This window comes from Coregonus clupeaformis, chromosome 6, assembly GCF_020615455.1.
Source record: "Coregonus clupeaformis isolate EN_2021a chromosome 6, ASM2061545v1, whole genome shotgun sequence".
Lineage (NCBI taxonomy): Eukaryota > Metazoa > Chordata > Actinopteri > Salmoniformes > Salmonidae > Coregonus > Coregonus clupeaformis.
In genome coordinates this window covers 4,077,305-4,102,822 of record NC_059197.1, presented here as the reverse complement: position 1 = coordinate 4,102,822, position 25,518 = coordinate 4,077,305, and the positions used below count along the sequence as shown (strand labels likewise).

Here is a 25,518-nt window from a genome sequence, read left to right as displayed (position 1 = left end):
CCTCCTTTTCCAAAACAACAAGATTAATTTTTTTGCCGAAATGAGACTGTAAGAGATGAGTTGTTTTTGGGAGTTGGTTAATCCGTTTAGGGAATCGGACACTCCCAGGATTATCAGAAGCTCAAAGTGGACTTTAATTTGCTTCCAGATTCGGACTGTGCTATGTATAATAGGATTGTTACGGTAAAATGACATCTCCAGATTGACAGGTGACAAAATCACAGCACCAATAGAGAAGGGGTGACACTCCTCACGCTCCATACTAAGCCAGCTGGATGGCGGGGGTGCGTCATCCAGCAAAAACGTAACAGCGCGGAGGTTAGCAGCCCAATAGTAAAATATAAAATTTGGGAGAGACAATCCTCCTTCCATCTTGGATTTACATAGGTGTTTTTTACCTATCCTGTGTGTTTTATAATCCCAGATGAAAGGATTGATAATAGAGTCCAGTTGTTTATGAAAGGATTTACTGGGATGTTCTGGTATAGGTAGAGCAGTTGTGGGAGGAAGACCATTTTAATGGCATTAATTCTTCCAAGCAGAGAAATTGGGAGAGTTCTCCAAAATTGTATGTTTGCCTTGAGATTTTGCATCAGAGAGGGGAAATTCTCTTTAAATAGTAAGGAGTATTGTTTGGTAACTACAATTCCAATGTAGATACATTTTTCTGAAGATAACTTAACTGGAAGATGTTCTAGCCAGGAGGTGTTTTGCAACCGTATGGGCATTAATTCACTCTTGTTCCAATTTATTCTGTATCCCGAGAAGGTACCAAACAAATGAATCACCTCAAGAATAGCTGGAATACTAGCTTGGGGTTCTGTTACATAGAGGAGAATATCATCTGCGTATAGGGAAATCTTATTTAGAGTATCTTTAGTATTATAGTCGTGTATTGCTGAATGAGATCTGATCGCTTGAGCGAGAGATTCAATAATTAGGGCGAAGAGCATAGGCGACAGCGCACAACCCTGCCTTGTCCCTCTGTAAAGGTTAAATCGGAGCGACAGTGATTGGTTAGTGAGTATTCTCGCACAGGGGTTCCTATATAAAAGCTGGATCCAATTTATGAACCCATCTCCAATATAAAATTTCTGTAGGACCTTGAATAGATAGGGCCACTCAACTTGGTCAAAGGCCTTTTCGGCGTCAAGAGATATAACGGCAAGGTCCACGTTAGGTAACCTCTGAGAATACATAATGTTGAAGAGGTGCCTGAAATTGAAGAATGAGTTTCTGTTAGGGATAAAGCCGGTCCGGTCCGAATGGACCAATTTTCCAATTAAAGTGCTAAGCCTGTTAGCCAGAGTTTTTGCTAAAATCTTTTGGTCTGTATTAAGGAGGGATATTGGTCTGTATGACCCTACCTCTTCCGGATCTTTACCCTTCTTATGTATAACTGTAATAAACGCCTCATCCAAAGTAGATGGGAGAGCTCGATCCTCATTGGCCCAAACCAACAGTTTGTGCAGGTAGGGAGAGAGCATGTTGCTGAATGTTTTATAGAATTCACCAGGGTATCCATCTGGGCCCGGGGTCTTGCCACTCTTTAGAGATTTAATTGTTTCTCTAATTTCTTCAAGAGATATTTCCTTATTCAGGAAGTTAGAGTCTTACTGGTTCAGGGCAGGAAGATTACAGTCCTCCAAAAGGTTTTGCATAATTAAGGGATTAGGATCCGCTTTAGATGTATATAGAGTCTCATAAAACTGACGGAATCTGTCATTGATGTCTTTGGGGGAGGAGAGTAATTCCCCAGATGCAGATTTAACTTTGTGAATCATTCAGTCACTCACATTTTTTCGAAGTTGTCTGGCGAGTAATTTGTGTGGTTTGTCACCAAACTCAAAATATTTTTGCTTGGCATAGAGAAAAGATTTAGCAATTTTAGCCGAGAGGATCTGATTGTATTTACATTTTAAAGACATAATTTTTTTTATGTTTCTCCATAGATGGATGTCTAGCATTCTCCCTATCCAGTAAGTGAATTTGTCCCTCCAGTTCTACCAATTTTCTTCTGTTTTGCCTACTCCTGGCAGTCTGAAAGGAGATGATACAGCCTCTCAAATACGCCTTCAGCGTTTCCCACAATAATGCTGGGGAAGTCTCTGTGTTGTCGTTGGTATCAAAGAAAAATGTAATTTGGTCTTTAAGATGTTCACAGAATGTTGGTTCTGTGAGGAGCTGAGGATTCAACCTCCAGACCCTCTCGTTTGGTACGATGTCACCCAATCTCAGGGAGAAGGTGAGTGGACTGTGGTCAGAGATTATAATATCATGATATCTCACATTACAGGTATAGGGGAGTAGTTTGGCATCAACCAAAAAGTAGTCAATTCGAGTATATACATTGTGAACATGAGAGTAAAAGGAGTATTCCCTACCCGTAGGGTTAGAGATCCTCCATATATCAAATAAGTTCTAATTTTTTATGTAGGTATTCAAGAATTCGCTTGAATAGGAGGTAGGGGTAGAGGATCTATCCAAATATTGGTCTAGTACACAGTTAAGGTCCCCTCCAATGATCAGATTAGTATGTGAGATATCTTGAATCAGGGCAAGGACTCTTTTGAAAAAAGAGGGGTTATCAATGTTTGGCCCATAGATATTTAGTAGAGAAGTAGAGTGGATCTCTCCTATTACGATCACATAACGACCCTCTTTATCCACAATAGTGGTTTCATGTAGAAAGGGAATTCCTTTCCGTACCAGAATCGCTGTGCCTCTCGTTTTGGCAGAGAAGTTAGAGTGATACACTTGCCCCACCCACTTACATTTAAGTCTGTTATGAGAATTGTTTTTCAGATGGGTTTCTTGCAAAAATATAATATCAGACGAAAGTGCTTTCAAGTGGGCTAGGACCTTGCCTCTCTTAATTGGTTCGTTTAAACCCTTGACATTCCAGGAAGTGAATGTAAGCCCCACCCTCCTCTCATTTGTAGTTCCTATGGTGGCCTGCATAACATGTAACTCACTAAAAAGGTAAGAAAGCGCACCAAACCATCATGATCAGCATATGTAGCACCTACACCCGAGCAGTATCCAACCCACCCTCCCCCCGCAAGCACCTTTACCCTGTTCCCCTACTTTCCCCAACCTTTACCCCCCATCAACCCACATTTAACAGGCATACACAAATAGGACAAAAAAAATATGAAAATAAAAATAAACACATTGTCTGGCCGATGCCAAAAAAGCACGGCGCGACCTCGAACAAGAGGTAAAACAAAAAGAAAATCCCAACTATACGTTCACCTCTCACTATCCTAAAACTTCTACTAACATATGAACTGAGGAGGCTCCCGCGCTTAAAGTGTTCAATTAGCATCTAATAAACCTAAACAGAATAAGTTGCAACTTAAACATATTGCGCACTTAAGGTTCATCTTGGGTCAATCCCTGAGATAAGCAAGATGTATCATCACAAGATTCTATTGCTAAGCAATGCCGGTCTAAACATAAACCATCAGTAACCGACATAGACAGCAGTACAGTTACATATTGTGGGTTAGGAGATGGGAACAAGGATTTTGATAAATTGAACGTACCCCCCAATCAAAAATAAATAAAAATAAAATAAAAAATAAAGTAAAAATAAAATAAATAATAATATAATATACGCACACACACACACCTACAGTATACACACACGTGCACCCACACACATACACACATATATACATACACACACACATACACACACACACACACACATACATACACATACAAACACATGTATACATACACATACAAAAAAATATAGATATAAAATAAATATTCTTAAATATATACAGATACATACACACACATACACCCATACACACACATCTACATACACAAACATTCATACCCCAGAATAATAATCTATACTAATTTAAAATATACACATAATACTAAAATGCTAAGAGAAAATAATAATAAAGTACAAATAATTATTATTATATATACGCACACCTACACAGACACAAGCACCAGGGAGGGCTGGTGGGAATCAAATCGTGAGAGCGGGCCAGGCTATGACAAAGGCAGAACAGCACAAAGCATCAACTTGCTATCCAGGTGTCTGCGTCTGCCCCTTCCCAACCATCACCCCCAGACCCCTGCAAGCAATAAATACATGGTATGGTAATAGGAATAATGTAAGAATTGAAAAATAAATAACGAAACAAAACAAAAAATGGGGGAATGTAAGTATATCCATCCGAAAGTGTCAATGCGAGAGCCAAGGAGGAACCATACACAAAAATTTATCACGAAAAGGTCTAAATGGCAATTATTATATCCGACTTGGATGGCCTCCCAAACAGTCATTGCTCAAAACCCAGTCGGAATGAAAGTGAAATTAACGTTAAATGAGAGCTCTGACCGCCCTCCATTGGTCAGCTCGGCGTATTACATGTTCGGTAGCCCTTGCTGAGACCGTTTAATACGGTTTCACCCGTTATGGTATAGTATGGATTCGGGTCCATGAGCAGACCCTAACACACAATGACAAGGCACTCTAACCTGTACGGGGGATTGGCGTCTATTCCCGGATAAACTTCTCTGTGTCCAAAACCGAGGAGAGCCAAATCTTTTCCCCAGAAGGCGGGGTAATTCTTAGTCTTGCAGGGAAGAGCAAGGCTGGGCGAAGATGGAGTTTGTAGAGTTTGGTCATGACATCTCTGTAGCCAGCGCGGTGCTTTGCCACATCGGGCGCATAATCCTCATAGACACGAAAGGGGTGCCCTTTATGTAACAGGTTGCCCCTCATTCGAGCCTCGCGCAGGATAAGATCCTTGGTCTTGAAACTGTGACAACAGATGATCACTGGGCGAGGACGCTGGCCCGGTCCAGGCACTGGGACAAGGGCACCATGTGCACGGTCCAGTAGGGGATCCGAAGCCAAAACATCCGGTCCCATTGCTTCCTTCAGTAGCTTGGCGAAGAAGTCGGTGGGGCGAGAGCCCGCCTCCACCCCTTCTGCCAGACCCACAACGCGAAGGTTATGACGCCTGGATCTGCCCTCCAGGTCGACCACTCTCATAGAAAGCCTCTGTACACTATCCTGCAATGAGGTGCATAGCTTCTCTAACTCGTCGATCCTACCAGCGTTGAATTCAGAAGCTTTCTCAAGGTCCACAATACTCTGGCCCTGCGAAGTGACCGTTCGAACGGTGCTCTCTATTTTAGTGTCCAGTTCAGCAATAGTAGCCTTAAGATCCTCCGCTATAGCAACACGTAGTTCTCCCAAAGCCCGGGTAAGTTCTGTAAGTGTCACGTTGTTACCTGTGCCTTCCGCCATGTCTGTCTCGTTGTTTGGTGGGGAGTAGGCCTCCGATGTGGATTTATTGTCCTTTGGTCGCTTATTACTCGGCATTTTCACATAGAAGTTACAATATTGTATTAGAAAGAAACGTTTGTTGTAACTAGTGCCATAAAGTAATTTAGGTTAGATTTTTTCGCAAAAAAGTTGCAGGAGCCTCTCACACACAGCCGTTCACTCCAACATGCTAGCTCCGCCCCTCGAGATCCTGTATTCTGAGTGACAGGAGGACGCTTTTCCCATGGTTCATTTTCATGCCAGCCAGGTAGGCTATACTCCTGTTGTAAAGATAAGCAATGTGCTTAACATCGTCGAGATACATCGAGTTTCCTTGTAGGCCTATTTGGTGGGGAAACTGTGAAGCTAGCTGGAGCCTATTTACTGTTTTTGTGTGAAAGCAATGTTGTGTATTTGCTGCTTTTCATTAAATCATGTAGATGTTCTTTAGGCTACGGCCTAAAATAAATGTTTTCATATGGGCAGAATATTATATTTTGTAGCATAGGCTACCGAATGTATGAAAATAAACAGTTCATGCGTAAAAAATTTCGTCTCTGGTAAAAGGCCGACATTTGGTCGTTTCAATTTAAAAAAGACTGTCACTTGACAATAGAAATGGAAACATTGTGACATTGTTTTTTTTTCAATCAAGACCTAGACAACCAGGTGAGGGGTGTTCCTTACTAATTAGTGACCTTAATTCATCAATCAAGTACAAGGGTGGGAGCGAAAACCCGCAGACACTCGGCCCTCCGTGGAATGAGTTTGACACATGATATAGACTAGTGATTTTGCTGTTCGCTACTCGTCATGTTGGCTGAGGAAAACTACATGGGGACAGTTATTCTTCAAATGCGCATTGGAATTCAGTAAGAAGGATGCACGCCGTTGTATCCCCGATGTGCATGTTCCGTTGAGATGAATTACCATCATCTAAATGTGATTTCTGTCAATCTGAGCACCGTGGGTGGACGCCCTAATACGGTTATGCACCCAATGCATATGGGTCCTGTACATTTCTCAACTGTCCGGTAAATTAAAATGCTGCTGGTCCGACGCCATATTTTATATATATATAACGGAAACCCTGCAATAATGGTAGTTGGATCGTTTGTCCAGATTTGCAATAAATTAACTAGAAATCATACCACACATAAAATCATTCAACAATGCACCAATTTTCTATATAAATCCACAAGATGGAAGAATACAGTAGCTGAAAGGCAGTGGGGAGGCCAGCTGTGTCATTGCACATGAAAGAACAGTGAAAACACACAGCCCAAAAAGCTCCCCTATTGATCTTGTTTAGGGACAATACAATTATCCTACATACTGTAGACTAGCCTATAACACCACAATCCAATGAATAATTGCATTATTGTTTTCAAGTGAGTACAATTTAGTACAATTCTACTCTAGGCTGTAAACTGCAGTGAAAATGCCATTTGACTAATGGCTTAAAAACCCTGTTATTTGAACGTTTCATTCCATTCATTCCATTTGGATCAGTTGTGGGTCTACTCGACAGATTATAGAAAGGCACAGTAGCATGACAGTCTGGCTGTATTTTTACTTCTGATACTTATGCTCTGTCTGTTGCCCATCGCACATTCTCCCAAGTCGTCCTATGTAGTGTGGCCACATAGGCCTATGTTCCTAAATATTTGTAATTTAACTTTTAAAATGTATTACCTTTTATTGTGTGGCATAAACACAACTAGTCACAATGTTTTATTCTGACTATGCATGTTCATCCACTCCAATATAATTCCAGCATCCAAACTGCGCAACGGCCATTCGATTAATGGAAATAGACATCTGTTACAAAACACTAAAACGTTTCATGACATTAGGAGATTGTTAAACCAAGCCTTCAATGCTGAGTAGGGAGGGATGTATTTTCGGTTTGTCAAGATCGATGTACTTGATTGTTTGTGTTGAAAACGCAAACTATGATGATAAGCTCTCAAAGTTGGAAATCAGTATGCAGTTATGCGTTGCTTATTGGTTGAGTGATGTGCATTTGCACAGGAACCGGTTGGTGGAAAATTTGTTGCATATAATTTATATAATTGTAAATATAGCATAACAATTTTGAAAATCTGATTTCCTTCTAGCTGATCATTGTCTGCAGCTGGCTCTGATCATAGTGTAATGAGACAGGCAGGGAGAGTGAGCTTGTCCGTGGTGGTCGGCGAGTGTGACTGTCCTGGACTGGTATTATATTTAAGGGAAATGGCTGGTTTGAGTCACGGGCCTGGTATGAACATGGAAATAAATTACCTATGATGCATGTACCAGGCTGGTGTGTGAGAGACTTGGTGTGTGTGTAATTGCATATTTGTGTTCCTCCACGTAAGTGTGTATGTTGACATGGGTTCGTGGAAAAAGTAAGGACAGCACCAAGGCCTGTGGAGAGACCATGCACTCATGCGTGTCAGTTTACAGAAGTTAAAACACTTTCCCAAAGAGCTGTCTGATTGCCCACCACGTGTTCTTGGCATTCTTTGGGCTCTGTAATGTACACCTCCACACCCCTGGTCCCCATTACCCCAGGGATACATTCAAACAACGCACCCGTAGTCCTCACACACACACACACACACACACACACACACACACACACACCCCACCCCTAGTCTTCACTTTCCCTGGGACACCCACCACACCCCTAATACCCATCCCCTCTGACTCTCCCTTGGGTATTAATAACCCCCACGGCCCACCACTGAAGGGGGTCACAGCCACACAAAGTATGTGGCTGACAAGATTCAGTTACATGCGACCAAGTAAAGAACGTGAGCAGTGGAAAAGATGAGTGGAAGGGTCTGGACCCATTGGCCCAGACAAAGATTAATTAAACACATAAAAAATGCACTCATTTCAACTTTTGATATGAAATGTCAGACAAATTACAGATAGTCCATCTGGAGTCTCTGTGGTCCATCAATGTATGACCCCCTGATAGAAAAGCAAAAGGTTCAATCCTTTTTTGACAAAATACAAAAAGTCTGTCTGAAGTAATGTGGTTTAAGGATGGCACTAGGGTTGAATATTTTCCCTGTATTTTACAAATGTTCCATCCCGAGAATAAATCACTTTTCTCTCCGGTAACCCGGTATTTCCCTTCAAAACCTGAAGTGTCATTCAAAATCATTATAAAGAATATAAATATGTCTGGATTTGATTAGAGCTTTGATCAGCATGAAAATCAAAACCTGATGCTGCCTGAGCCTGATAAGCCATATATTGAATACATTTTATGAGCCCTACGACATTTATGAGCCCAAGCCCCAAAAAAGCCCAAATGATTGTGCCATTATCCAATACATACAGTTGAAGTCGGAAGTTTACATACACATTAGCCAAATACATTTAAACTCAGTTTTTCACAATTCCTGACATTTAATCCTAGTAAAGATTCCCTGTCTTAGGTCAGTTAGGATCACCACTCTATTTTAAGAATGTGAAATGTCAGAATAATAGTAGAGAAATAGTAGAGCTTTTATTTATTTCATCACATTCCCAGTGGGTCAGAAGTTTACATACACTCAATTAGTATTTGGTAGCTTTGCCTTTAAATTGTTTAACTTGGGTCAAACATTTTGGGTAGCCTTCCACAAACTTCCCACAATAAGTTGGGTGAATTTTGGCCAATTCCTCCTGACAGAGCTGGTGTAACTGAGTCAGGTTTGTAGGCCTCCTTGCTCACACACGCTTTTTCAGTTCTATAAGATTGAGGTCAGGGCTTTGTGATGGCCACTCCAATACCTTGACTTTGTTGTCTTTAAGCCATTTTGCCACAACTTTGGAAGTATGCTTGGGGTCATTGTCCATTTGGAAGAGCCATTTGCGACCAAGCTTTAACTTCCTGACTGATGTCTTGAGATGTTGCTTAAATATATCCACATAATTTTCCTTCCACATGATGCCATCTATTTTGTGAAGTGCACCAATCCCTCCTGCAGCAATGCACCCCCACAGCATGATGCTGCCACCCCCGTGCTTCACGGTTGGGATGGTGTTCTTCGGCTTGCAAGCAGCCCCCTTTTTCCTCCAAACATAACGATGGTCATTATGGCCAAACAGTTCTATTTTTGTTTCATCAGACCAGAGGACATTTCTTCAAAAAGTACGATCTTTGTCCCCATGTCCAGTTGCAAACCGTAGTCTGGCTTTTTTATGCCGGCTTTGGAGCAGTGGCTTCTTCCTTGCTGAGCGGCCTTTCAGGTTATGTCGATATAGGACTCGTTTTACTGTGGATATAGATACTTTTGTACCTGTTTCCTCCAGCATCTTTACAAGGTCCTTTGCTGTTGTTCTGGGATTGATATGCACTTTTTGCACCAAAGTACGTTAATCTCTAGGAGACAGAACACGTCTCCTTCCTGAGCGGTATGACGGCTGCGTGGTCCCATGGTGTTTATACTTGCGTACTATTGGTTGTACAGATGAACGTGGTACCTTTAGGCGTTTGGAAATTGCTCCCAAAGATGAACCAGACTTGTGGAGGTCTACAAGATTTTTTTCTGAGGTCTCGGCTGATTTCTTTTGATTTTCCCATGATGTCAAGCAAAGAGGCACTGAGTTTGAAGGTAGGCCTTGAAATACATCCACAGGTACACCTCCAATTGACTCAAATGATGTCAATTAGCCTACCAGAAGCTTCTAAAGCCAAGACATCATTTTCTGGAATTTTCCAAGCTGTTTAAAGGCACAGTCAACTTAGTGTATGTAAACTTCTGACCCACTGGAATTGTGATACAGTGAATTATAAGTGAAATAATCTGTCTGTAATCAATTGTTGGAAAAATTACTTGTGTCATGCACAAAGTAGATGTCCTAACCGACTTGCCAAAACTATAGTTTGTTAACAAGAAATTTGTAGAGTGGTTGAAAACATGTATGTAAACTTCCGACTTCAACTGTATATATATATATATATAGTACACTACTTTTGACCAGGATTCAGGCTCTGGTAAACAATTGTGCACTAAATAGGGAATTGGGTGCCATTTGGGATGTAGCCCAGGCTTCCTGAAAGGTCACACTTAGCTATTCCGAGGCAATAAAAGCACTTGGCATCTCAGTCCTAATGACCAATGGCTTTCCGATGGAAATGGCTTTCTAATGCTGGCTGTTTTTTGGGGGAGTGGTGTGACTGGATACATCCCGACAGTGCTCCAAGAGGATGTGTTGGAGTGTCAATCCTAATTCCAGTTATAGCATCACAAGTGGTCGAATAAATTTCCAGCGTTTTGTTAAGACTTTAAAAAAAGAGAGGTCTATCTGATTTAATCAGGGTGGATTCTACATTGATTTTACATGAGCCTGCCATCTAAAGATGCGCATGCGTGCATTTGTCAATCTTGCACTAACGCTGTGATAGATGATGGATGTGATAATGCATGCATGTGTGTGTTTGTGCATCCATATGCGTGTGTGTGTGTATATGTCTGTACATATCCATATGTGAGTGTGCATGAGTGTATCCATATGTGTGTGTGCATGAGTGTATCCATATGTGTGTGTGCATGAGTGTATCCATATGGGTGTGTGTGTGTGTGTGTAGCTCTGATCTATCTGACGCTCCCTACCCAGCTCTTCTCTTCCTCAGGCCAGTGCTGTGCCATCACTTATCTGTCCTCCCCTCACTCATTTATAGACGCACAGCTTACCTCAGAGACTACAGGAAATAAGCTGTATTTTTCTCTCACATACCATCTTTCTCCATCCATATCTTGTTTTCCCTGCATCATCCTATCTTCTCTTTATACGATGTCTCTTCATACAGTGCCTTGCAAAAGTATTCATCCCCCTTGGCGTTTTTCCTATTTCGTTGCATTACAACCTGTAATTTAAATGGATTTTTATTTGGATTTCATGTAATGGACATACACAAAATAGACCAAATTGGTGAAGTGGAATGAAAAAAATAACTTGTTTAAAAAAATTATACAAAATAAATAACGGAAAAGTGGTGCGTGCATATGTATTCACCCCCTTTGCTATGAAGCCTCTAAATAAGATCTGGTGCAACCAATTACCTTCAGAAGTCACATAATTAGTTAAATAAAATCCACCTGTGTGCAATCTAAGTGTCACATGATCTCAGTATATATACACCTGTTCTGAAAGGCCCCAGAGTCTGCAACACCACTAAGCAAGGGGCACCACCAAGCAAGCGGCACCATGAAGACCAAGGAGCTCTCCAAACAGGTCAGGGACAAAGTTGTGGAGAAGTACAGATCAGGGTTGAGTTATAAAACAATATCAGAAACTTTGAACATCCCACGGAGCACCATTAAATCCATTATTAAAAAATGGAAAGAATATGGCACCACAACAAACCTGCCAAGAGAGGGCCGCCCACCAAAACTCACGGATCAGGCAAGGAGGGCATTAATCAGAGAGGCAACAAAGAGACCAAAGATAACCCTGAAGGAGCTGCAAAGCTCCACAGCGGAGATTGGAGTATCTGTCCATAGGACCACTTTAAGCCGTACACTCCACAGAGCTGGGCTTTACGGAAGAGTAGCCAGAAAAAAGCCATTGCTTAAAGAAAAAAATAAGCAAACACATTTGGTGTTCACCAAAAGGCATGTGGGAGACGCCCCAAACATATGGAAGAAGATACTCTGGTCAGATTTCTCATGGCAATGGGCTGATGTGATTGCACAGTTCACCTAACAGATATGGGAGTTTATCAATGTTTAATTTGTTTTCAAATTCTTTGTGGGTCTGTGGGAAATATGTGTCTCTAATGTAGTCATACATTTGGCAGGACGTTAGGAAGTGTAGCTCAGTTTCCACCTCATTTTGTGGGCAGTGGGCACATAGCCTGTCTTCTCTTGAGAGCCAGGTCTCTCTGTCTCTCTGTCTCTCTGTCTCTCTGTCTCTCTCTCTGTGTGTGTGTGCTGTGCTGTTCCTGATATTTTCTTTCACATTGTCCTCTCTAGCATGGTTCCGGGAACTATGGTGGATGCGTAACCAGGCTAGCGCAGTACAGTTTGGCTCAGTAGTGTATCTATTTCAGCCTGGAGAGGGTCTGTGGATAGAGTAGTATCAGTAGGGCTTAGGGCTCTATTCAATCTGTATCACTGAAGTGTTAAAGATTGAGCCGACATATACGGTGAATGCAGTCTTTATCAATCACGCTGTAATGCTGAACTTCCGCGATACTAGAGCCCCTAGTTTGATATGGCCAAAATGGAGACATTGATGGAGTCTTTGACAGAGATTCATGGGAGAATTCATTGATTTACAATGAGATTGAAAGGGGTAAGGTGCGTTGTCACAAACAGTAAATCTTCTTTCTTTCTTTCTTTCTTTCTTTCTTTCTTTCTTTCTTTCTTTCTTTCTTTCTTTCTTTCTTTCTTTCTTTCTTTCTTTCTTTCTTTCTTTCTTTCTTTCTTTCTTTCATATATATATATATATATATATATATATATATACACACACACAGCTATGTCTTATTATACTTGTGAGGACTTTTTGGGGTCCAACAATTGATTCCCATTCAAAATCCAATTTTCCCTAACCTTAACCCCTAACCGTAGTTACAACCCTTTCCTGCAGTCAAATGATCAAATCGTCCTCTAGTGGCCTCATGGGTGGTATGTTATTAATATTTTTCATGATTTACAATTAATAAACATTTTTTTAAAACCTGTCTGGTGTTTCTATGTCAAACGCTTTTGTTATATTTCAGTCTTCTGTGATGTATATAAAGTGTAATATTTGGATGCAAACTCAAAATGTAATACATTTCAACTCTATATCTGACATGGTACAGGCGTCTTCTTTTTTAAGCCCATAACCATGTTTGTGATGTTTATTAAAGACTACCAAGAAACACTCTGCGTGACCCTGATTTAGCCCACTGCAGTAAAAGCTTAACCCTAACCCTAACCCTAATTCTAACCATAACCCTAAACCTAATCCCTAAACTGGCAACGTGTCCTCACTTCTCTGAATTGTTGTTGGTTTACTCTTCTTGTGAGGACTTCTGGTAGTCACAAGTATAGTAAAACATGTACACACACACACTGTCAAACTGCCAAAATAATTATGGGGACAAAGAATAAAGTCACATGACTTACACTGATGGGAAGAATGCTTTTGATCTGTTGAGCCAAGATTGTGTGATTAACAGAGAATAATTTCTCTCTCTCTCTCTCTCTCTCTCTCTCTCTCTCTCTCTCTCTCTCTCTCTCTCTCTCTCTCTCTCTCTCTCTCTCTCTCTCTCTCTCTCTCTCTCTCTCTCTCTCTCTCTCTCTCTCTCTCTCTCTCTCTCTCTCTCTCTCTCTCTCTCTCTCTCTCTCTCTCTCTCTCTCTCTCTCTCTCTCCTCAGCCCTGATATTGCTTTTCTACCTGGTCTTCTATGGCTTCCTGGCGGGGATGTTCACGCTCACCATGTGGGTCATGCTGCAGACACTGGACGACAACATTCCTACGTACCGCGACCGAGTGGCCAGTCCAGGTGACTTATTATGCTGCAGCAAAACAGACACTCAACCTAAACAGAACAGTGCTCATATTGAAATTCACCCATTCACTTACTCTTTCTCTCTCTCGCTCTTTCTCTTTCTCTCTCTCGCTCTTTCTCTTTCTCTCTTTCAATCTTCCTTTCTGTCTCTCTCTCTCTCTTTCTCTCTCTCGCTCTTTCTCTCTCTCTCTCAATCTTCCTTTCTGTCTCTCTCTCTTTCTCTTTCTCTCTCTCGCTCTTTCTCTCTCTCTCTCAATCTTCCTTTCTGTCTCTCTCTCTCTCTCTTCACACACACACATAAAATATGAATATGTCCACTCTCTCTCAAACATGGCATTATCTCTCACGGACCGCATCGCATCTGGACTGCTGTTGACACATAGACAAGGCTCTCTCACTAACGCCAGAGTTGTCTCTGCTAGCGCCTGGCCTGGCCTGCACAGTGTCTCGGACTCTGCTGCCATGTCCCACTGAAGCCCTTACTGGCGTGACAGAGGAGCTGGAATAAACAGATCAGTCAAACACATTTTAGAAATGAAAAACTACCGACCGAGTCTCAGAACCCATTAATTAATACTGTGTCAGTGTAAAAAAAAAGAGAGAAGTTAGAAATGTGATCCTGTGAATTATGGAGCAGAGTTGTGTGTGTGTAGGAGTGAGAGAGTCTGTCTCCCAGGCTGTGCAGGCATCCTCCCGCTGGTCCACCAGTACAGCACCCATCTGTTCTGTCCCCACAGCTCCTCTCCATCTCCATGGCCCTGACAGAGAGGCCATCATGAAAACTAACTCCTCTCCTTTAGGCCTACAAGTCCTAATACTGTATATAATAATAATAATATATGCCATTTAGCAGATGCCTTTCTCCAAAGAGACTCACAGTCATTCATTTTTGTAAGGATGGCCCCAGCAGGAATCGAACCCATGATATCGCTGTTGCAAGCACCATGCTCTACCAATTGAGCCATAATGTGGATTTATGCCCTCCGCCATTCGCAGCCAACCTTCTCAAATGAGATTCTATCTTTTGACTCATCCTGCTCTTGTAAAATGTGCTGTGTGCCAAGTTTCTAAGGTGGTGTAGCAGAACCTGCAGAGCTGCAGCTAAAATGCAAATCTTCTGACTAGCCTCTTTTTGGGGTTTGGCAAAACATTTGTAGAATGCAGTTATAGTATAGCAAGCTTCTCTCTCTCTTTCACACACACACACACACACACACACTCCTCTCATGACAATTAATTCCACCCACAGTCTCCTCTCATCCTCTCTTCTCTTCTCTCACTCTATGTCTCCCATTGTCCCCTCTTTTGGAGTCCTTCCATTGTGTCATCTGTCACCCCTGTCTTCTAATGGGGTCCTGGGTGTTGACACCTTGAGGTCACAACTAAGACGTACTCGTCTGAATCAGCCACGAGTCAAATTCCATCACAGCGTCCTGATAATAAAGCCTCCTCGGCCTCGCCGTTTGCAGACGGCCTGGATGAGTCCCAAATGTCACCCTATTCCCTATATAGTGCAATACTTCTGAGCAGGACCCATAGGGCTCTGGTCATAGGTAGTGCACTATATAGGGAATAGGGTGACATTTGGGACGCAGACCCTGTCTTGACGGTTGGTCACAGCTGACCCTCTTTGCCAGCAGGGTTTCATCTGGCGAGTGTTAATAACATTTGCTGTTTTGAAAACTTTTCTTAGCTAATTAAACATTTTTTTTTTTAACAACTCTCTCCGCAACCCATTCGAACAATGTCAGGCAGCATAAGCAATACATGTGGCTGGTTGTAAGTATAAGATTTTTATAACAATAATATTATATCTGTCATATGATATATGAATTGCATTAGTGTGACTGACTGGATTTGAATTGGGGTCATTTGCGTGACACCATAATTGAGTTAGCCTGCTGAGCTAAAGCCCAGGCATTCACTCGGGGAGCTAACACAAATCTTCAGATCTCAGGCAAGGATACTCGTCACGTGAGCGAGGTTCACTGGACCATCTCCATAACATTAGTAGGTGCAGACAGTTGACGTGACATGTTTCCCCCTACCTGTCCTCAGGTTTGGTGATCAGGCCCCGGTCCTTGGACATCGTCTTCAACCACACCGACCCTAAGCAGTACGACCAGTATGTCCAGCATCTGGAGAACTTCCTTCAGCGTGAGTGATAGAACCCCTCTTTCAGTCCCATTCAGTTTTTTCTAAAGAATGTGTACATATCACTCCTATGAACAAATACAGTATTAGTGTTGGGTCACCATGGTAAAGGAAATTTGAGTTTAAGTTGTTGCAGTTGATTACACTTTGTATACATGACTAAGGTGTGTATTCTACCTGACTTCAAAGGACACTGTAATCCTTGGCAGTGGCACTGGAATATGTGTATGCCACAGGAGTTTGGTGGCACCTCAATTGGGGAGGATGGGCTCGTGGTAATGGCTGGAGCGGAATACACATGGCTTGATGCCATTCCATTCGCGCCATTACAACCATTATTATGAGCCGTCCTACCCTCAGCAGCCTCCACTGGCGTATGCATACTAACTACGTTTTACATGCAACACAAAACTGGCTAACTGATTATGTAATATGTATCCCAAAGAAACATACAAGTAATGAATATGTTACTGTGACATAATTATTAGCTACAATTTTGACATGTAATATTTAGGTGAATACTGTCTGTACCAGGTAAATAGCAGGCTGTCAAATACAGTGGAACTTGTGTCTGTGCCCTATGTTGGGTCCCCTCAGAATACAACGACACTGTGCAGGAGAAGAACGAACTGTGTATGGTGGGAGAGTACTATGAGCAGGATGATCAGGAGGAGAAGAAGGTGTGTCAGTTCAAGCGCAGTCTGCTCCGGCAGTGCTCCGGCCTGTCTGACACCACCTTTGGCTACGCCGAGGGGAAACCCTGCGTCCTCGTCAAGATGAACAGGGTGAGTGCCCCGACTGGGGATTGTCAGATCTGCTCTTCTGAAAATGCTAGCCCACTGAGCTAAATCCTATAGACTGGCGCTTAAGCCTTAAAGCCATTAGCTCTGGGAGCTAACACAAGTCTTCAGGTCTCAGGCAAGGTTACTCATCACACAAGCATGGTTCACTGAACTACCTCCCCTACACGAGTACCTCCCTATCTTAGATCCATTGCCTTTGGACAGCTTTTCAGTGTATCCTCTCTCTGTCTTCATGCAGAAGTAGAGTTTGTTCAAATTCATATTGAAAAGTGCATATTCTCTGTCCTTTCCACTGCACTTGTTTCTTAATCACTATTTGGAATATCCTCTGTGTCGACAGGGCATTCTGTGTCAGCATCTCAGGTCAGACTGAATTGATTGGCCTCTGTGTAGCCTGACTGGTATTCAGTTAAATCCAACTTAATGAATCCGATCAGGGGCCATTAAGAAGATTCTTAGGCATCTCTGAGGCAGCTATGTTTATGACAGTCAAAGTCCCTGGCCCTTCAATAAGCAGGCAGCACACATGTGCCCGATCTACTGACTGGTCCCTATACGGCCAGCTCAAATCAAATTACCTCATTGTGTCACTAACTGAGCTACTTCTTAACATCTTTTAACTCAAATCAGTGCTTCCATTTTTGAGACCATTCTGAAATCTGGTGTGTCTTGATCATTTTTCATGTAAACAAGCTTGTGGAATGGGTATGAAACTCACAAAAGGTTGCTATAATAGTCTTTATGATATTCTTCTCACTCCTACAGATCATTGGACTGAAACCGCGCGGGGACCCCTACATTAACTGCACAGCTAAGGTAAAGCAAACAAACTGTTTTTCTTTTGGGTGTCACAATTAATTGTGTGTGTGTATGTGTGTGTGTATGTGTGTGTGTGTGTGTGTGTGTGTGTGTGTGTGTGTGTGTGTGTGTGTGTGTGTGTGTGTGTGTGTGTGTGTGTGTGTGTGTGTGTGTGTGTTCCAGGTTGTGTCTTTGTGTGCTAGGACTTTTAGAGACAGGTTTTGTTCCCTATTGTGTCTATGTTTTTTTGTATTTGTGTGTGTGTGCGTTATGTAGGTATGCACATGTATGTTTCAGTCTGTGTTTTCACAAACGTGTCTGTATTTGATTTCTCTCCACGCTGCCTGTAGGGCCAGCAGTTCACTGGTGGGTAAGAAATTGGGTCCTAGCCCCCCTATGTTTTCCCATGGTCCTAGCCCAAGCCTTTCTCCATTACCTTTCGGCGCTGCTTCTGTCCACCTCTGTGATGTGGCGCTTTGTCCTCTACTGCTTTAAACAGCATTCATGGCGTTCATGTTGTAGAGCTTTCTAATCTAACCCCTATACAGTACCTAATCACCTCAGAGACAATATAGACTGAGGAATAGTCAATATTAAAGTGTTGATCTTTTTAGTAATTATTGTCACTGACTGTATATAACGGCAGTTGGTGTATGTATCTGTATGGTAAGGTATTGGAACCTGAAAAGGTTCCTTCCATTGATTTTAGAACCCTGCTCCGCTGCGCCATGACTCCCACTAACGGTGTTTCCATGGTTTTCCTCTGGCTCTGACATTCTAACAACATCTCTCTCTCTCAGCGCACGTGCTCTGGGTTTCATCCCTCCCTCACCGAGACTGTCAACTCTGACCTTTGTGACCTGTTTGCAAATGTTTGAAGGTGTACAGAGAAACACTGATGCTGTACTCTTCAGCAAAAGATCGAGACTGGCTCTTTTAAATCTTTCACTGGTGTTTTAACTCCCCCCCCCTCTTTCTCTCTAAATTCATTTGAATTTCTCCTCTCCACCGTAGACCATTCTGATACCCATAGAGAACCATCTGGTGGCAGATTGTGTGTGTGCGCGTGTTTGTACGGGTATGTGTGAGTGGATGGGAACTATATTTTGTGTGCGTGCGCATGCGTGGTAACTATGTTGTGTACTGTGAGAGTGTGTGGTGGTTTACACTATGTCGTGTGGTCCGTGCCATGTGCACATGTGTAAAGCTACAGTGTGTGTGTGTCTGTTTGTACACCAGGGTTGTTGTATGTCGTTGTGTACAGAGTTAGTCAGATAGATTGTTGTTCTGAGAGTCGGTGGAGGCAGCTTCGTACATTCCCAGTGCATTCATATGTATAGTTCTGTGATCTCACACCTCCTCCTGTTCCTCCTCCTCCTCATCCCCTCCTTCCTCTACTTCCTCCTCTTCCTCCTCCTCCTCTTCCTCCCACAGAGAGAAAGCCACCTGCAGATGCAGTACTTCCCATCCGAGGGGCGGTTCGATAAGATGTACTTCCCTTATTACGGGAAAAATTTGCATGTAAGTACATTATGCTACATATTTATATTGAGAAGGAAACTGTTCATGAGATTGAATGCAGAATAATTTAATTGCAATTACAAGTAGTAAATGTTACCATTGTCAAGGCAGTCTGGGGAGAAGAGAATGCTGGGAAATGTATGGGGGTGGCCTATTTTCACCAGAGACAAAATGAATGCCAGTGTATTTTAATGACATCCACTGTTATGTGAATTAACAGTGACTCCCTCCATCTCTCCCTGTATGTTTGCCAGTCAACCTACGTTCAGCCCCTGGTCGCGGTCAAGCTTCTGATTGCCAAGGAGGACTACAACAACGAGCTGACAGTGGAGTGTAAGATCGAGGGCTCCGACCTGCGGAACAGTGACGACCGTGACAAGTTCCTGGGGCGCGTCACGTTCCGGGTCAAAGTGGTCGAGTAGTGGTTCAGGAAAACCACCAGAGCTGCACAATGCCGTCTTTGAGTGTAATCAATGCCCTCACCCACCTCCACTGAACCGTCCTCCTTCATCCACTTCCCCCCTCCATCCGGCCAGGACCAGGCCCTGCCCCCTTGGCTACTGGAGGAGTGGATCAGGGGAAGCTACGGTAGCAGGGTTGTGTGCTCCTTATGAGTTTTTTAAATCCCCATCCCATATCATATGTTAGTGATTCCTCCACCTCCCTGCCTGCCCCCCTCTTGGCCCTTCACCACACCATGGAAAGGAAAATACAATAAACTAACAACATGAACCCCCCCCATGAAACACACACACACAAATACACACACACCTCTCACCCCCACCTCCATTAAAGGCAGTGGTGATGTAGCGACATCGTGCCATAGTAGGGACCTGTATATAGCTGTATTTGGAGCATTGAGTTGATGTGGTATTTCTCCCGTAGTGCTGTGCAGTCTGCTGTGTGTGACGTGTTGTTACTGTATGTACATACTTGATGGCTATAAACACTGTTTATGTCTTTAGCTCACTATGTCTGAACGCTGTAAGAAATCAAACTAAGAAATAGATGAATAGCTGTAATTTAAGATGATTGATTAAGAGAATACGTTAAGGATGAAAAATGCCCAAAAATATATCTGCTTATAATTCAACCTACCTGTCCAACATGTAAGGGAAGAGATTTTTACACCCCTATGGGAACTGTGCTTTGTACAGATGCCTTGAGGTCTGTATGAGAACAAATTTTAAATAAAGATGATTTTAAAGAAATATCTCAGTTTGTGTCTGTTTACTTTTAGTTCCATAGCTGGGATTCAACTAAAGGACAAGTGCACTGCACTGTTGACAATGCGCCATTTAATGGCAAATTCCCTGACATTCGCAGAGATCACACACGGTAAACACTGCGGATGTCAGCCCTTGTCAACAATGCAACTTTATGTCCGAGCCCAGGATTTGAATGTGGAGTTGAATGCTCTGTATTATTGTGTTGACATGCTGCCCTCACATGGTGGTCCTGTGGAAACAACCCTGATGAAGGTCTATTGACGGAAATGTTGATCCATTAAAACACCTTGGTGAATGGGCCTGCAAGAATACCAGGGTGCTGGAGGTTTTTCCCCAATGTTTTTTCTCTCTCCATGTACCTGGAATAGTATATTTTATATATATATATATATATAATATATATATATATATATATATATATATATATATATATATATATATATATATATATATATATATATATATATATACTGTGTACAGGTGTTTCTTTATTTGTACAATTTTTTTACATTGTAGAATAATAGTGAAGACATCAAAACTATGAAAACACATATGGAATCATGTTCCTTTCCTGAGGATGGCTCACACCTGACAGTTCTGGATGACTTTAACCTCCCTACGTCTACCTTTGACTCATTTCTCTCTGCCTCCTTCTTTCCACTCCTCTCCTCTTTTGACCTCACCCTCTCACCGTCCCCCCCTACTCACAAGGCAGGCAATACGCTTGACCTCATCTTTACTAGATGCTGTTCTTCTACTAATCTCACTGCAACTCCCCTCCATGTCTCCGACCACTACTTTGTATCCTTTTCTCTCTCGCTCTCCTCCAACACCCAACCTGCCCGTTTGACCCACTCTGCCCCTACTCAGATGGTAATGCGCCGTCGCAACCTTCGCTCTCTCTCTCCCGCTACTCTCTCCTCTTCCATCCTATCATCTCTTCCCTCTGCTCAATCCTTCTCCCTCCAATCTCCTGATTCTGCCTCCTCAACCCTCCTCTCCTCCCTTTCTGCATCCTTTGACTCTCTATGTCCCCTATCCTCCTGGCCGGCTCGGTCCTCCCCTCCTGCTCCGTGGCTTGACGACTCATTGCGAGCTCACAGAACAAGGCTCCGGGCAGCCGAGCGGAAATGGAGGAAAAGACTCCCTGCGGACCTGGCATCTTTTCACTCCCTCCTCTCTACATTTTCTTCCTCTGTTTCTGCTGCTAAAGCCACTTTCTACCACTCTAAATTCCAAGCATCTGCCTCTAACCCTAGGAAGCTCTTTGCCACCTTCTCCTCCCTGCTGAATCCTCCTTCCCCCCTCCCTCTCTGTGGACGACTTCGTCAACCATTTTGAAAAGAAGGTTGACGACATCCGATCCTCGTTTGTTAAGTCAAATGACACTGCTGGTCCTGCTCTACCCTATGCTTTGACTTCTTTCTCCCCTCTCTCTCCAGATGAAATCTTGCGACTTGTGACGGCCGGCTGCCCAACAACCTGCCCGTTTGACCCTATCCCCTCCTCTCTTCTCCAGACCATCTCCGGTGACCTTCTCCCTTACCTCACCTCGCTCATCAACTCATCCTTGACCGCCTGGCTATGTCCCTTCCGTCTTCAAGAGAGCGAGAGTTGCACCCCTTCTCAAAAAACCTACACTCGATCCCTCTGATGTCAACAACTACAGACCAGTATCCCTTCTTCCTTTTCTCTCCAAAACTCTTGAGCGTGCCGTCTTTAGCCAACTCTCTTGCTATCGCTCTCAGAATTACCTTCTTGATCCAAACCAGTCAGGTTTCAAGACTGGTCATTCAACTGAGACTGCTCTTCTCTGTGTCACGGAGGCTCTCCGCACTGCTAAAGCTAACTCTCTCTCCTCTGCTCTTGTCCTTCTAGACCTGTCTGCTGCCTTTGATACTGTGAACCATCAGATCCTCCTCTCCACCCTCTCCGAGTTGGGCATCTCCGGCGCGGCTCACTCTTGGATTGCATCCTACCTGACAGGTCGCTCCTACCAAGTGGCGTGGCGAGAATCTGTCTCCGCACCACGTGCTCTCACCACTGGTGTCCCCCAGGGCTCAGTTCTAGGCACTCTCCTATTCTCGCTATACACCAAGTCACTTGGCTCTGTCATATCCTCACATGGCCTCTCCTAAATTGTTACGCAGACGACACACAACTAATCTTCTCCTTTCCCCCTTCTGATAACCAGGTGGCGAATCGCATCTCTGCATGTCTGGCAGACATATCAGCGTGGATGACGGATCACCACCTTAAGCTGAACCTCGGCAAGACGGAGCTGCTCTTCCTCCCGGGGAAGGACTGCCCGTTCCATGATCTCGCCATCACGGTTGACAACTCCGTTGTGTCCTCCTCCCAGATTGCAAAGAGCCTTGGCGTGACCCTGGACAACACCCTGTCGTTCTCCGCTAACATCAAGGCGGTGACCCGATCCTGTAGGTTCATGCTCTACAACATTCGGAGAGTACGACCCTGCCTTACACAGGAAGCGGCACAGGTCCTAATCCAGGCACTTGTCATCTCCCGTCTGGATTACTGCAACTCGCTGTTGGCTGGGCTCCCTGCCAGTGCCATTAAATCCCTACAACTCATCCAGAATGCCGCAGCCCATCTGGTGTTCAACCTTCCCAAGTTCTCTCACGTCACCCCGCTCCTCCGCACACTCCACTCCAGTTGAAGCTCGCATCTGCTACAAGACCATGGTGCTTGCCTACGGAGCTGTGAGGGGAACGGCTCCTCCGTACCTTCAGGCTCTCATCAGGCTACACCAAAACGAGGGCATTGCATTCATCCACCTCTGGCCTGCTGGCCCCCCTACCTCTGCGGAAGCATAGTTCTCGATCAGCCCAGTCAAAACTGTTCGCTGCTCTGGAACCCCAATGGTGGAACAAGCTCCCTCACGACGCCAGGACAGCGGAGTCACTCACCACCTTCCGGAGACACTTGAAACCCCACCTCTTTAAGGAATACCTGGGATAGGATAAAGTAATCCTTCTACCCCCCCTTACCCCACCCCAAAGAAAAAAAAGAAAAAAAAACATTGTAAAGTGGTTTTCCCACTGGCTATAAGGTGAATGCACCAATTTGTAAGTCGCTCTGGATAAGAGCGTCTGCTAAATGACGTAAATGTAAATGTAATGTAGTAACCAAAGAAGTGTTGAACAAAATCAAAATATATTTTATATTCGAGATTCTTCAAATAGCCACCCTTTGCCTAGATGACAGCTTTGCACACTTGCCATTCTCTCAAAAGGCCACACTAAAATGTGCAGTTTTGTCACACAACACAATACCACAGATGTCTCAAGTTTTGAGGGAGCGCGCAATTGGCATGCTGACTACAGGAATGTCCACCAGAGCTGTTGCCAGATAATTTAAATGTTAATTTCTCTACCATAAGCCGCCTCCAACGTCGTTTTAGAGAATTTGGCAGAACGTCCAACCTGCCTCACAACCGCAGACCACTTGTAACCACGCCAGCCCAGGACCTTCACATCTGGCTTCTTCACTTGTGGGATTGTCTGAGACAGCCACCCGGACAGCTGATGAAACTGTGGGTTTGCACAACCAAATAATTTCTGCACAAACTGTCAGAAACCGTCTCATCTGTGTGAACAGAGTGCCCCATGGTGGCAATGGGGTTATGGTATGGGCAGGCATAAGCTACGGACAACGAACACAATTGCATTTTATCGATTGCAATTTGAATGCACAGAGATACCGTGACGAGATCCTGAGGCCCAATGTCGTGGCATTCATCCGCTGCCATCACCTCATGTTTCAGCATGATAATGCACGGCCCCATGTCGCAAGGACCTGTACACAATTCCTGGAAGCTGCATGGCCTGCATACTCACCAGACATGTCACCCATTGAGCATGTTTGGGATGCTCTGGATCGACGCGTACGACAGCGTGTTCCAGTTATCGCCAATATCCAGAAACTTCGCACAGCCATTCAAGAAGAGTGGGACAACATTCCACAGCCCACAATCAACAGCCTGATCAACTCTATGTGAAGGAGATGTGCCGCGCTGCATGAGGCAAATGATGATCACACCAGATACTGACTGGTTTTCTGATCCATGCCCCTACTTTTTATCAGTGACCAACAGATGCATATCTGTATTCCCAGTCATGCGAAATCCATAGATTAGGTCCTAATGAATTTATTTCAATTGACTGATTTACTTGCTGTATACGAACTGTAACTCAGTAAAATCTTTGAAATTGTTTATATTTTTGTTCAGTGTAAGATTTACAACCCTGTTTCTCAATTGTCTCTCATTTGAATACTTTTGTTTTGTCTCTATTTTGAAGTATAGCTGGGCTTTGATAAGGGTAATTACCTGAGTACTTCCTCGGGTCGGGAGCACCCCGAAGAGCAGAGTCTAAACGCCATGACCAGATTGTCACGATCGTTATATGGAGTAGACCAATGCGCAGCGTTAGTTGCAAACATATTATTTATTTAATGAATGCACGAACAAAACAACAAAACGAAAACGTGACGTCCTCGGTATAACACAACCGACACGGCAACAAACCAAAAACGGAACAAGATCCCCCAAACACAAAGGGAAACAGACAGTTTAAATATGGCTCCCAATCAGAGACAACCCGCAACAGCTGACACTCGTTGCCTCTGATTGGGAGCCACTCTGGCCAACATAGAAATACAACACTAGAACTACCACACAGAAAATAAACACATAGAAACTACACACCCTGGCTCAACATATAGAGTCCCCAGAACCAGGGTGTGACAGTACCCCCCAAAGGCGCGGACTGCGACCGCGCCTGAACAAAACCCAAACAGGGGAGGGCTGGGTGGGCATTCCTCCTCGGAGGCAGTTCCGGCTCCGGGCTTGACCACCACCCTTCAATAATCCCCCCGTAGCGCCCCTGGTCCGGTCTGGCCCCGCTGGCTGGAGCTGGACTGGACATCGAAGGAGCGGATTGCTTAAGCTCCGTTGTGGAGCAGCTGACCGGTACCTGATCAGGCACCGGTGACCCAGGCACGGGTTGTGCCGGACTGACGACGCGCACCCCTGGCTTGGTGCGTGGAGCAGGAACGGACCGGACCGGGCTGATGATACGCACCCCTGGCTTGGTGCGTGGAGCAGGAACGAACCGGACCGGGCTGACGATGCGCACCCCTGGCTTGGTGCGTGGAGCAGCAACGGGCCGGACCGGGCTGACGATACGCACCCCTGGC

The 25,518-nt window shown here is 43.9% G+C and overlaps 1 protein-coding gene across 2 annotated transcripts in view; it reads left to right on the top strand.

The window, feature by feature from the left end:
- The window catches only part of LOC121567314 (sodium/potassium-transporting ATPase subunit beta-3), a 48,218-nt gene extending 27,938 nt beyond the window's left edge, over window positions 1-20,280 (top strand). Inside the window, exons 2-8 of one of the 2 annotated variants that reach the window (XM_041877261.2) lie at window positions 13,659-13,787; window positions 15,852-15,950; window positions 16,545-16,732; window positions 17,516-17,566; window positions 17,899-17,918; window positions 18,983-19,069; window positions 19,324-19,452. In XM_041877261.2, coding sequence (XP_041733195.1) covers window positions 13,659-13,787; window positions 15,852-15,950; window positions 16,545-16,732; window positions 17,516-17,566; window positions 17,899-17,918; window positions 18,983-19,069; window positions 19,324-19,363 — 614 coding nt within the window. In that variant the 3' untranslated portion in view covers window positions 19,364-19,452. Of the gene's footprint in view, window positions 1-13,658; window positions 13,788-15,851; window positions 15,951-16,544; window positions 16,733-17,515; window positions 17,567-17,898; window positions 17,919-18,982; window positions 19,070-19,323 lie in introns of both variants that reach the window. The other variant, XM_041877260.2, reaches the window with a different exon arrangement.
- Window positions 20,281-25,518: the final 5,238 nt, after the last annotated feature.